Here is a 13,502-nt window from a genome sequence, read left to right on the forward strand (position 1 = left end):
CTTTGCTTAAACAACTAGGTCAGAAAAGAAAGAATGATGAGCTCTCTTCCTCTGCATTTTGTTTTATGCTTTGCTTCTTGAAGAGGCATTAGACACCTGATAGCATATTGCTGAACATAACTTTTTTGTGGTATTTCTTGTCTTGTTTTCTTTTTCTTTTTTCTCAACCTCTTTTATTATGATCTTTGACAAGGAAATATGGTTTGCCCTATTGTCAGATTGGTTCTTAGTGTGTTCTGCTTGCCGCATTGTTGTGCAATTCAACTTGCACCAGGACAAGAATATGAAGCGAGAAAATTTGTAGGAGTAAAATTTTGAAATTCTTTGTAATATTATAGAGTTGGACATTGTCACATTGGCCAAACGGTTAGAAAGTATACTTTAAAAGCTAGACCTCTTAAAGGAAGCAACTTTCACAATAGACTTCCCAAAAAACGGTTATTCTTTGAGAGGGGAAAAGAAGCAAAGCAATGTCAGAAATGTTCCAAGGTATCAAAAGGAAACCTATTTATATTAGTTTCAACGCTCATTTCGAATCAAAACCAGATAATCAAAGTATAGCAAATATTCATTTCCTTCACACAACATCCTTGTTAAATGGCAGGACGGAGGTCATCGTTTCGCTTTCGCCTTCCTTGGTCTCAAGATGAATCAGCTCCACCTCCACCTCCAATACCAGCAACCCAACCATCTACTCGACCCAATGCTGGCACGGTTCCCTCTCCGGCAACTCGACCAGCAGCAGGGTCACAGCCAGCTGCAGGGACCAGCGCAAGCAATCTGTCCAGAGCTGAAACCCCAACCAGCAACCAGCCACCCAACCCCACGAGAAACACCACTCCTTCAATTCCTACTTCACCAACTAAAGCTGGAACTCAGGACAACAATCAGCTGCCCAACACCAAAACCAGCACAACTCCAACACCATCTATCTCTCCACCTCGCCCTATCGAATCCTCCACCCAAAGCACAAACCAATCACCTGCTACTCCTACCACTCCTGACTCTTCGACTGAAACCCGAACCCCTACCCAAGCCTCAAATATGAGCTCTACCTCCACCAATTCTCCAGCTCGGCCTACGTCTCAAACCACCACCAGTAACCCTACTACACCAAAGGTTTCTCAGAGGCCACCATTTAGGCCCGCAGGGGCAGCTCCCTCTCCCAAGAATCGGGCATCCAAGAACGAGTCTCAACCTTCATCACCATCTCAAGCAACTAACAAGCCCCGTATCACATCTCAACCAGCTTCACCATCTGGTGCAGCAAATAGTTCTCGTGTATCTCAATCCCCATCTCCATCTCGCTCAGCTCCTCAATCACCAGCTATGACTCCAACATCCTCCCCAACACGCAAGGCTCCCCACGTCCTTTCATCTAAAGCAGGTCAGGAATCTTCAAACTCTCCATCCGTCGTGAAATCTCAAATGCAAGAAAAGAATCAGGAAACTACTCTGCCAACATCGCCACCACAATTATTGCAAGAGAATTCAAAGCCTTCTTCCAAATCCATAGAAGCAGATAAAGAACCAACAGAACAAATGGAGCTTCGAACCAAGAAAGAAACCAAGTCAGATGCGGACTCTGAAGCAAAAATAAGGTTCACAGACAAGGCAATGAAACCTTCAGAAGAATCAGTGCCAAAATCCACTATAACAGGCATTACAAAAGGGCCATCTGAGAAATCAGATTCTTCCAGTATCAATGGTGAACCTAAAATGCTCAACGAGTCAGATACCAACAATCAGGAAACCAAAGAAGTCGTGCAAGAATCTAGACGTAAAGACAATGGTGCTGGAGAAAGAACCCCTGGAGTTCAATCGAAGCAAGAGGGTTCTAGCAAGGATCAGATTTTGAAAAACTCAGGATCTAATGGAAGGCAGACAAGAACAACTACAACTCAGCCAAGGAACAAAACTGTGGTGAGTGGTTCTAGTCAGAAAACTGCAGTATCCAATGAAGCACATATTCCCATTCACAAAGAGATCAAAGATAACATCTCAGAGGTTCTTAATAGAGTGGGCACGCAAAAAACTGGAAAAACGCCGGTGAATGTGATCACTCTTGCAGGTGATAATAGAGGAGCATCTATGCAACTTGGCTCCACAAAAGGAGGGCGAATCCACATTCACAGAGGATACAAAATCAACCCCAATGAAAGTGCTGACGCAACCACAGATGGGGAAGGAAGTTCAAAGACTAAGGAAGATCAAACCATAGCTGCATACATTAATTGCAACGTACAGGGCATCAACAACTCTATTGTATTTAATAGTTCCATAACAGAAAGAGATCCAGGTGTACACATGTCGATCCCACGAATGCCTTCAGAACCTGTACATTCACGTTCGTTTGCGGCACACAAGGCAGAATTCAGTGTTACACCAGCTAGAACAATCAGAAGGAGATGTCTCAGAGGTCTTTTCCTTGAATCAAGTGATTCTGATCCAGATAAACCTCGGCGACATGGTTGTCGAGTTGGCTGCAATGAGAAGAAAAAAATAACAAGATAAACGTTCTTTAAACAACTACACTTGATCTCAAAAATTCCTTGTATACATATTTTATAATCTGTGTGTCGAGCAAATGTAATAAAGATGCGAGTGATTCATGAGATATGCTTGTTTGGTCCTCTTCAGCTGGTTTGTTGAAACAAAAAGATCAAAAGAAATCGCTTGGTAATTAAAAGAGCCATAGTATTTCTTTCAAGTTGACTCAATTTTTTAACCATGGTAAGGAACAGAAGAAAGACAAAGCATGAAAAAGTATTTCAAATTAATACTCAAGGAATCGGCTATATCAATTGTATCTAGTTCCCTGTAAAAGAAAGTTTTACTGATTGCTGTTAAATTTTAAAACTTGTAGGAGTCCTTTATAGGTTACTTAGGAAATTCACAAAGTTATTTATACAAACAGTAGGGCCTATGTTGATATCCCCAGAAAAGAAAAGGAAAAATATTAAAATTCTCATATATTTACATTAGGGCGGTAGGTGTAGATTCATATCTAATCAAACACCTTAGCTTCCTCAGTTATTTATAGTTAAAGTTGGAAGGATTTGATAACCTGTAAATATAAACATGGTTACATAGGAGCCTATGTAACAATGTTTAACCAAATCTTAAATATTGGTTTCTGGTGGTCATTATGGATTCACTCAATGAAAACAGAGAATGTTTTTGTTAATACTAACTTATTAATACTAAAGAAATTAACAGTAAAGGATCTTAAATAAGAAGTATCCTTTAATGAAAAGCTGATGTTGTCAAACTAACAGAAAAATTGAAACATTAATTGAATAGTTAGTTACTGATTTTGTTTTTCTAATATGAGGACACTGCATGAGTTACGCCAACTTTACCCCGTATCAGCCTCTTCTTTACCAACAATTTTGCATGAAAAAAAAAAGATCTTCAATAAAGCGTTAATCTGATATGCTCAAGCTAGAGTTTTTAACATGATACAAAATTCCAAATCTACAAACTCTGACTTTAGCTCAGAAAGAATCCAATTGAGAAGTTAGATAAGCTTGGTTTCCTGACTTGGTCACGTGAAGATCGTATGTACATAAACTATGACGTGACGATCTATAGGACATCCATTTGTATACTAGTAAATTAATTCTCTTTTCCATTTTGGGTACTTATCTTGCCAAACAACTTCTCGTCACCCTGCATGCATAATATCTACGTGCTGCGCTAGAGAGTTCCACGCCTAATATTATATTAAGAATCAAAATAAATTTATTAACTTGTCTTCTAGTAAGCTTTATTAAAGACACACATTATTTTACTCAGGAACTGAGTTCGAGTATAGTATCAACTGCTTCAAAGAAAAAACCAGCAAATTAATAATAAGTGAATATGGGTTCCCTTATGGCAGGTTGGGCCTGTAATGTTACTGACCCCAAAGTTTGTAAGTTGCTGCAAATCTTCTACTCACCTTATACTTAATTTTCTGAGTTTTAGTTGCGAAATAATTAAAATCTTTTTTACTTTGCAGTGAAATATAAGAGAAACAAGTCATTAACAAAGGAAGAAATAAATGCCTATTGGAGATCCCAAAAAAAGAAAGAAGAAGAAGAGCATCTCAGAGATAGTTCTATGCTATCCCCTCGCAGCCCAAATCAGGTACTACTACTTAATTTACTCTTCTAATGTCGAAAGGATGGTGTGATATTAATTAATTAATTTCTAGTGGCTTACACGTTGGTTTCTTTTGGGACAGGCTAATAGTACTTTTAAAGAGGCTGCTAAAAAGGAGTACGAAACGTCAAACTCCGGGGAGATTTTGGGTATTAACAGTGATACAAATTGGGAGAACCTAATCGAGAAACACGGCTGGTATGTACGCATATTTGATATTTGATTATAACTTTGAAATTGTGGTGGATGAATTTATGAGAGCAACTAAAGTCAATAGTGTATACATTTAGCAACAAAAAATATTTAACTTAACAAGTGTTCTCTCAAACTAAGCGAGATAATCAGCTATCACTAGGCCAACCGATCAATCTATAGTTCTTTTAATTATTATTCCTACCGAATATTACTTGTATAAATGCACTTCATATAGTCATATATGCCCCCCTAGCAACAATAGTATGTTGTATCCATTGATGGTGTAAGAAGTATTTGGGCAATCATGTCTCCTAATTAAATTATTAAACTTACTAGTTTCTCGACACGTGCGTTGCAAATGCACGTGTATACCGAGTCATATTTTACCTGACAAATAATTAATCCCTCGTTTACCCACACATAAACAACAATAAATTATTCTACTTAACTGTAAATTTTAAATATTTTTTGTCTATTCAAATGTTGTTTGGCAGCTTTATTTGAACTGCGCATGTATTAATTTTTATCTTCCTATCAATTGTGCCTTTCTTCACTAAGTGCATGCTTTAATTGTGCCTTTAGCTATCTACCACTTTAATAAATCAAAAGTACTAATTAAGGAACATCACACGCAGAACAATGTTAAACTTATTATAAAGAACATTTAAATTTACAAAAAGTAAATGAAGAACCAATATCTGATAAATTGAAAAGGCTAAGCAGCGTCTTACACAACGAAAACATTTAACTTATCAAAGTATTGAGATTGCCATTTTAAAGTTGCGGCTATTTTAGTTTAAAAATGAATCAAGAACCACCATCAGAAGTACTAAGCAGCATTACACGAACCGATAAACATTGAACGTATTAAAATTTTTGTACAACGGGTGACATGTACCTCTAGTCTGCTAGAGGTATTCTATTCAATATAACGGGTGATATGTACCAAAAATAGAAAAAAGAAAGATAATAGAAGTACTTACAAGGCTCAAGCACACTTCTGTTTACTTTTGTAACTTGGTTACTTATTATAATCAAACTCCACTTGATGTACCATGATTAGTAATTTTAAATATTTAATTAATTAATTATTTCGGAGAGAGCTCTTTTGGTTATTCATTATTAGAGTGAAACTTACATGTATTTAAGATGCTAATTAGGGAAGCAAAAGTCACAGGAGAGACAATATTATTTCAAATTATCCCCAAAGTGCTTTCATTTGTCATTGTACAAATTCAAGCAGTAGAAATAGCAGCACTGGAAACCAACATTCATTTAGTAGTGGCATTTTTTTCTACATGATCCAAATAAAAGCCTAATATTCGAAATTAATTTTATTCTTATCCTAGTCCAACACAATATGTCCAATTTTTAAAGGTTATCAAACAAACATTAGTAATTCAAGTTGAAATAAGTCAAAATTGTGGATGAATAATTTATGGAAGAATACAATAAATAGACGCATAAATTCGATTATCAAATTAGCACTTTTAGAGAATCCATTTGTATAAACAGTATTAAACAAAAGGAAATAGAAAAATTCAAAGAAGTAACATAATCATCAATTTAATCATTAAAAGACACAAATAGATTGAAGAATCCAAAAAACTTCTAAATACAGAACCCAACAATTTAAAACTGTAGTAGAAGAATGAAGAGAGCAGAATTTTTACATGTGTCAACGAAAATATAATCAGTTACCTAAAGTTTGTTGTGAAGTTTGCCTCTAACTTCGAATTACCATAGTTTAGTTATGTGATATTTCTAATACGTAAGCATCTCGGTCCAGAAAAATTAGCCACAAAAAGGAGAGAGAGAAGGCCTTACTATCAATAATAAATAAATGCGTTTGAGAATTTTTTATAAAGTTTAATGCTTAATGTACCGAAGATACATGTGTTGAATACTTAAATTACTACAGGAATTCAATTCTCACTTGAGAATTGCAAACTTGCTAAAGCCTGACAAAGACGTCTGTGCATGTTCATTAGTGTAGGCTTTTTCTTTTGTCCAAGGGTTGTGACTTTTAAAGAATGATGATTTGCTAATTAAGATTGTTATTTGGAAAACAGGGTATTTAAATTATTTAATAGGATATTTAAGTAACCATTTGAGTAATTTGACAATTATCCTTTATTTATACGCTAGTCATCTTCAAATTCTAACCATTTCAGAAAACATATCTAGTTGAATAATTGTAAACAACGATTCAAAAACCAATTAAGGTAAAATTATAATAAAATCAACAAAAGAACAAAACCAAGGAACTTACAACTTGACTTTGCCAGAGATAAGTATTAGCTAAGATTTAGGTATGGGTAGATGAAATAATAATAGTGCCAAAGATCTGATAAAGAAGGAGATTAGGAAAAACTGAGAAGGAAAAGACTAATTGAAAAAAATAAGATCCACACATGTTGGCATGTTGCTTTAATGGAGAAGATCGAAGATTGAGGGAAAACTGCCATAGGATTTTAAAGAGAACAAAATTTAGATGAAGATATTTTGGAAAAAGGCGTCTGTTGCCGAGGAAAGAGTGCAATTGTTGAGAGAGGCACGACTGTTTAGGTTTTTTTTTTGTTTTTTTTTTTCAAAAAAATTTAAGTGAAGGGTAATTTTGAATAAAGTTACTAAGATAAGGGTAATTTTGTAATTTGACTTTTAGCTAAAGAGGTCCCTGTTTTTAATATATTGTAGATATACATTAACAGTTAAAAAAACCTTTTCGCACTATCATAATAATTTAATTACATTGCATTGTAGCATGTTAGTTACTTTAATGTTGGACCTGATTAATTAGTTGTAATGTTGGGCTATGGTTGTAGGTGGGTAATTAGCAGTTTGGCACATTTGAATGAACCGCCAGTGCTAGCACCAGAAGAGGCTAATTACAAGCGTGCGTCACGGTTCAATGCAATTGCACCAAACACTAAACAAGCCCAAACAGGATAATCAACTTTTGATGACTCACTGTTTCAGATCGAAATCAAGCTAGTTAAATTTTGATATAGAGTTTGAATGAATAAGTATATGTACATCTAAGGTGTTGTTGAGCTTGTACATGTAATGTGTTTAGGTGTTGTTTTTGGACGCTTGTAAATTTAAGGTGTAATGGTTCTTTTAGGTTTTGTCGAGCTTGTAAATCTAAGGTGTTTCTGTGCTTGCAGTGTCAACATTCAACAATGTTAAGACGTAATTGCATAAGTAACATCACTTTCCTTACCCCCCGCCTCTATTCTTCTCAAGCAACCCCTAAATTTAGGTAGCTTTTTTTTTTTGGTTCATGCTGTCTATCAAGCATACCAAACTAACAACTTCATATATATGATTAGCCACCAATTGGTTTTCTTTCGTGGAGGACCAAGGTTAACTTTGCTGCATGCCCTGAATCCAGAAAGAAGAGACCATAGTGAAAGAAATTTGTGCTTGACTTTATTTTATTTGTTGGTTATGTTAATGCTTATCTCACTGTACTTCGTTGGAGCCCTCTCCAGCTTTAGGTTTATTATGAATTGAATACATTATTCATACCCTCCATACTAAACAGTTTTTGATTAAAAGGATGCTTCACTCGGAAAATGTAGACTTTCATACAATTGAAGAGCGCAAATACAACACAATTAATGCTCGCTAGTCAAAGATAATATAGTTATGATTATTGTCTCCACATGAATTGGATTTAAATAATGTTCAAGTAATTTCTAGCTTAACACTATTCAGGATGATTTTGGTTGGGATGATTAATAACTAAAATTAACTATCAAAATAAAACAATTAAAATTGATCACTGGAAGACAAGAGTTGAGCAACACTGAAATATCAATGGGAGAGATAAGGGTCACTATAGCTATTTGAGATCTAACTCTTGTTCAATTCATTCTAATGTTCTAATGATTCTCACAAATTCACTCGATGATTAGTTCAAACGTGTAGTCAGACTCCTCTTTCGATTAAATTTTAACTCTACGAGGTGAACTAATATAAGCACTGTGAAAATATGCAAGCATGCGTTTATGGATTAGTCTTGATCAGGAAAACGTCTCTCGAATATTCTCCTAACTTTATTTAATCAACAATTCAATAAGCTCTTTCGATTACTTAAGAGAATCACCGAATTAAAATAAACAAAATAATGCAAGATAATCACCACAACATTCCTTTTTCGATTAAATAAATTGGTGAATAACGTTGCAAACAATTCAATGCTCCATAAACGAATTCAAGCAAAGGACTAGAGTTAAAATCCACATATAGAAATCAAAACACCATATCTGTCTGACTCTAAGGGAAACTACTCCATAATCATGGGGAAGTCATCACAAATATAATTAAAGAGTAATAAAACATGAATTCAATCCAAACTCGGGTGTTGAGTTGAGGAAAGTATGATGAATCCTTGTGCTTTGAGTCTCCAATACTTTTCCAATCTTCTGTAGGTCGAAAGTTTCCTAAAAATCGTGTTCTTGATATATTTAAACCATGTAGGAACTTGCCCAGACGAAACTACCTTTTCCAAGCAGAAATGGGACAATTGGACCCCAAAAATACATTGGCGCGGTGCACCATGCGCCGCCCCTGTGCCACACGAGTGAGGATTTTCAGAGAGTTGATTTTTTTCACTCTGCATAAATTTTGCACTAGCGCCCCGCGGCACTGTAGTGCATTTTTTTCAAAGTAATTTTTTTCCTCACTTTTTGACATCCATACTTGGTCCACGACCCCCGACGTGATCCCAACTTAATTTCTTGGGCTTTTACTTAGACTTCAAAGCTCCAATTTGTTCAAATTAGCTCCAAATTATCTTAATAAGTCGAAATCATTTTGCTGCAAGGCATAAAACACATAATAAGCGCAAATCACCATTAATTAAGCTCAACCACAAGTAAAATACAACGGTTATAGTGCAAATTATGACTAAAATATGAGTTTCTCGCCTACCATAAATACCCCACACTTAAACCATTACTCGTCCTCGAGCAATCAAACTGCACTTCACATAGAGATGACCTTCTCATAAGACAACTTCCCTAACACATCATGCCTAGAATATTCAAAGCAGACAAGCACCCTATCATAACATCCTAGCTCAAGACTCGACTAAAAAACACCACGTATTTTTCAAAAACTTGCTCACTTACTCAAACACAGAGGCCAAAGACATTATCTTTCCTTTGCAAATCATGTGCCCTCACACCAAAGATAGAGAGTAGTTCCACACACAATAAAATTCAAGAACAAATAGGAACTCAAGACAGAAAGTATTCACTCACTCTCATAATCAAATTCATGTGCCACAGAAGATGCACCATATGTTTTCCCGTAGTGTAATACTTCACTAATTGAGCTCATTCAGTCAATGATCAAGTAGGACTTTATTTTGGTTGTAATGTAGGCTACAGGACAGGTATGATACATTTGGATATGGTGACTACGCCTCCCTAAGCACTTTAATACTAATACATTAATAATTTAAACCCCACACTTGTGTTGAACCAAACCCCAACCTTCACACATAATAACATCAAGCTCCCAATATCTTTAAGCACAACCAAGATGAGAACTACCACTAGCAAGGAATCAATTTTTTTTCTTTTCTAAGTTCTTTTTTTCCCCCAAGCAAACTCACTTCTTTTTTTTTTCTTTCAATTCCATACAAGTGTCTCTCACAATTTTTCAAACAATGCAACTTTCTCCTTTTTCAATAGTTCCACTAAAAAACCCAACCATATATGAACTTAGCTTTTACAAGCTCATACCAATTTCAAGTGCTCGAGAGAGGAATTCAAAGAAAGGGGTCAGGCTTGTAGTGTGGTTGCCAAAGAAATAGGATTACATGCTCAAAGGGTCAACTACGATACACATTAATTAGGTGGGTAAAAGCATATATCTTGGCTCAACAAAGAAACACCTCTATCACTTCCTAGACCGAACAAGATGGCTATTTTGCTTTCCAAACACACAGGGCAAGTTCTAGACATCAACTGGCATGCATCGAATATCAACAAACCTTACTCACACCATGGAACATAATTCACTTAGTATTGGATCTATCCTGACTCTCTAGTCAAAGTAGTTAAGCAACATCAAAACAGGTACTTATACATTAGTCAAGAACTGAGCCTAGGCGTAACAACTAAGGTATTCACTAATCTCAAGGTAAAACAAGGTCAAAAAAATTCATCTCCATTTAATACCATAGCACAAGACTTCAAATTTCCATGCAAAATAAAAACTAACTACACCCGGTCCAAGCAAAATTCTTGGAAAAGAACTGCGACACAAAGAAAAATCAAGGGGAATTGTTACATTACCTAAGGAAAAAACAAATTTTTTTTTTCTTTGGCTTTGATCCCTCAATAAGACAGTCGAGGAAGTCCATCGTCGGGAAAAGTCAATTTTTTTTCAACCAAAACAAAGAAAGCAATCGCACATGTATATATTTAATCCCCACCCCACACTTTAAATTGTGGTATGTCCCTATTACACACAAACAAAAAGCAAGAGGTAAAGGAAACTCCCCTGATTCATTTACTCGAGGTCCGAATCTAAATCGGGATCTCCTTTGCACGCCCGACCCAGTGCACACATCCATGCTGAGAGCTTCTTTTCTGCCTTCTTTGTTTTCACCCCGCACTTATCATGCTTACTATATCCAGTTCTCTCCTTTAGGGCTCCCATTGCTCTTTCCATATTGAAGACCACCCTTTCTTCCCCCACAAAATCGCTTTGCCAGTAGCCAAGAAGGGTCTACCTTGAATAAGAGGGTTCTCCCAATTCTCTTCCATATTCATCACGATGAAGTCCACAGGAAACACATATTTATCCACCCGAGCTAGCACATCGTTCACTATTCCTTCCAGTATGATTGTGGTCTGATCCACCAGATGCAAGGACACATATATAGATCTGATTTCTCCAATCTCTCCCTCCAATTACCTGAAAATAGATAAAAGCATAAGATTAGTAGAAGCACCTGAATCACACGAAGATTTTTCAAACTTAGTACTTCTTAAAGAGTAAGTTTTGATAAAATTCCCAAGATCTCCAAACTTTTGAGAGAGCTTATTTTGCAAAATGGCATTACAATGCTCTTTGAGCTTGAAAACCGATATCTCTTCCACTTTCCGCTTATTGGACAATATCTCCTTCAAGAATTTAGCATAAGCTGGCATCCGAGAGAGCACCTCTGTGAATGGTAGACTGCACTTGCTTGAGCACATCTAGGAAATGCCCAAATTGTTTGTACAACTTATCTTTTATCCACTTTTGAGGGAAAGGTAGAGCAAGCATGTATTTGCTTTCTTTAGTCTCATCATTCATTGAATTCCCATCTTTCTTCTTCTTTTGATTTCTAGTCTTCCCCTTCTTCTTCAGACCATCATCTACCATCACTTCACCTTCTTGAATGTGCTATTTTTCTGCTCCTCCACAATCTCTACCTGTCCTTCAATCAACTCATCCTTTTGTTTTGCCCTAGGATCCTCCAATACGTGCCCACTCCTCAAAGACATGCATTATTGCCTCTTTTGGATTTTTCTTAGTATCAGTAGGGAGAGTTCCTAGAACCCTCTCAGAGAATTATTAGCTATTTGCCCCACACGTCTTTCCAAGTTTCAAATGGTCGTGCCTTGTTCTCTGATAGTTGTGCCCTATTCTCAGATATTTGTGCCATAGGTTTTAAGCCTCTCATATTTCTTAATAGTAAAGGCCTTCATCAGATTTTCCATAATAGAATGACTAGACTGTGGAGGCTGATATTTCTTCCTCTACTAATTTTGAAAACCCGGAGCTCCATGTCCCTGGGGTCTGGAGTTATTATGTTGCTATGCATTCGCATTACCACGTGGTGAAATCTAAGAAAAACCTGGGTGCCTCTGCCCCATGGAGTGAAAATTATTTCCACTTTAGTAGTTGCCTCTGTCAAAGCTCCCCACACTATTTACCACTTAATCTGTAGTCGAGGCCTGACACTCATGCGTTGGATGACCAATTCCACAGAAATCACAGACTAAAGATGGCTGGCTATGGACCTTGGCTAAGGTTATCTTTCTTATCTCTTTGGCCATGGTGTCTAGTTGGGCTTGCACTGATGTGTTAGAATCCATTTGAAGTACCCCAACCTTTTTCCTTCTCTCGTTATCATCAGCATGCCATTGATTTGCATCTTCACATAATTCGTTTAGAATTGCAACAATCTCCTCAGGAGTTTTATTCATAAGAGGACCTCCAACTGCATTGTTTAGCGTCCTCCTACCAAAGGGTGTCAGACCATCCCAGAAATCTTGGAGTTGCATCCACAAGTCTATTACATGATGCTTTCATCTTCTCACAATATCCTTAAATTTTTCCCATGCTTCAAACACCGGTTCTATATCTTTCTGCTCGAAATTGTGGATCTCTCTTCAAATTTTCCCTATTTTTGCAGCTGAAGAATATTTTTCTAGGAACTTCTTTGTCATGTCTTCCCAAGTTTGAATTGACCCAGTCGGCAAACTCCGCAACCAGTGCTTAGCATCTTCCCTCAGTGAAAAAGGAAATGTCCTTAAGTAGATAACATCTTTCAATACTCCGTTGTGCCGGAAGGTATTCATAATCTCATCAAAATCTATCAAATAAGTATTTGGATCTTCATTGGGTTTGCCTCGGAAGACACAATTATTCCGAATGGTCTGAAGTAGCCCTTGCTTGATCTCAAAATTATTGGTTGCGATCGGAGAGGGTCGCACACTAGATACTCCTTGGTTGTAGATTGGCCTGCCGTAGTCTCTTAGTGATCATCTAGGTATGCACATATTGTTTTAAAATTTTTCTTCAAATAGAGGTCGGTTCAGGTTGAATCTTCATCCTCTATTCTTGTCAACCGTTTCATCAGCTTTGAGAGTTGCTTCAGCAGATGCCGATGCGGCTGCTTCCCGTGCAGCAAAATCAACTATCTCCTCACCGTTCTTAGCCATGTTCTCTTGGGTTGAAGATTGTCCCAAGAATTTTCCGGTGAGTTCTTTTTCTTTTCTCAGTTGTTGCAGGCGTTTTTCCAACTTCGGTTTGTAGGGTATTACTTGCGGACGCCGGGAAGGTACACCTTGAGGTTTCTGAACTGTATGATCCACTCACTGATGCCTAGCCTGAGTCGAGGTACCTGGATCTGCACAAAAATATGTAGA

At 36.8% G+C, this 13,502-nt stretch overlaps 2 protein-coding genes across 2 annotated transcripts; both read left to right on the forward strand.

Moving 5' to 3' along the window:
• On the forward strand, positions 308–2,780 carry LOC109234238 (cell surface glycoprotein 1-like). The gene has a single exon (XM_019400130.1). The coding sequence runs from the start codon at positions 598–600 to the stop codon at positions 2,512–2,514; it is 1,917 nt and encodes a 638-aa protein (XP_019255675.1). The 5' UTR covers positions 308–597; the 3' UTR covers positions 2,515–2,780.
• Positions 3,760–7,563, forward strand: LOC109235002. The gene is made up of 4 exons (XM_019401023.1): positions 3,760–3,916; positions 4,004–4,131; positions 4,229–4,344; positions 7,167–7,563. The coding sequence occupies exons 1-4, from the start codon at positions 3,865–3,867 to the stop codon at positions 7,291–7,293; spliced, it is 423 nt and encodes a 140-aa protein (XP_019256568.1). The 5' UTR covers positions 3,760–3,864; the 3' UTR covers positions 7,294–7,563.

This window comes from Nicotiana attenuata, chromosome 11 (assembly GCF_001879085.1).
Source record: "Nicotiana attenuata strain UT chromosome 11, NIATTr2, whole genome shotgun sequence".
Lineage (NCBI taxonomy): Eukaryota > Viridiplantae > Streptophyta > Magnoliopsida > Solanales > Solanaceae > Nicotiana > Nicotiana attenuata.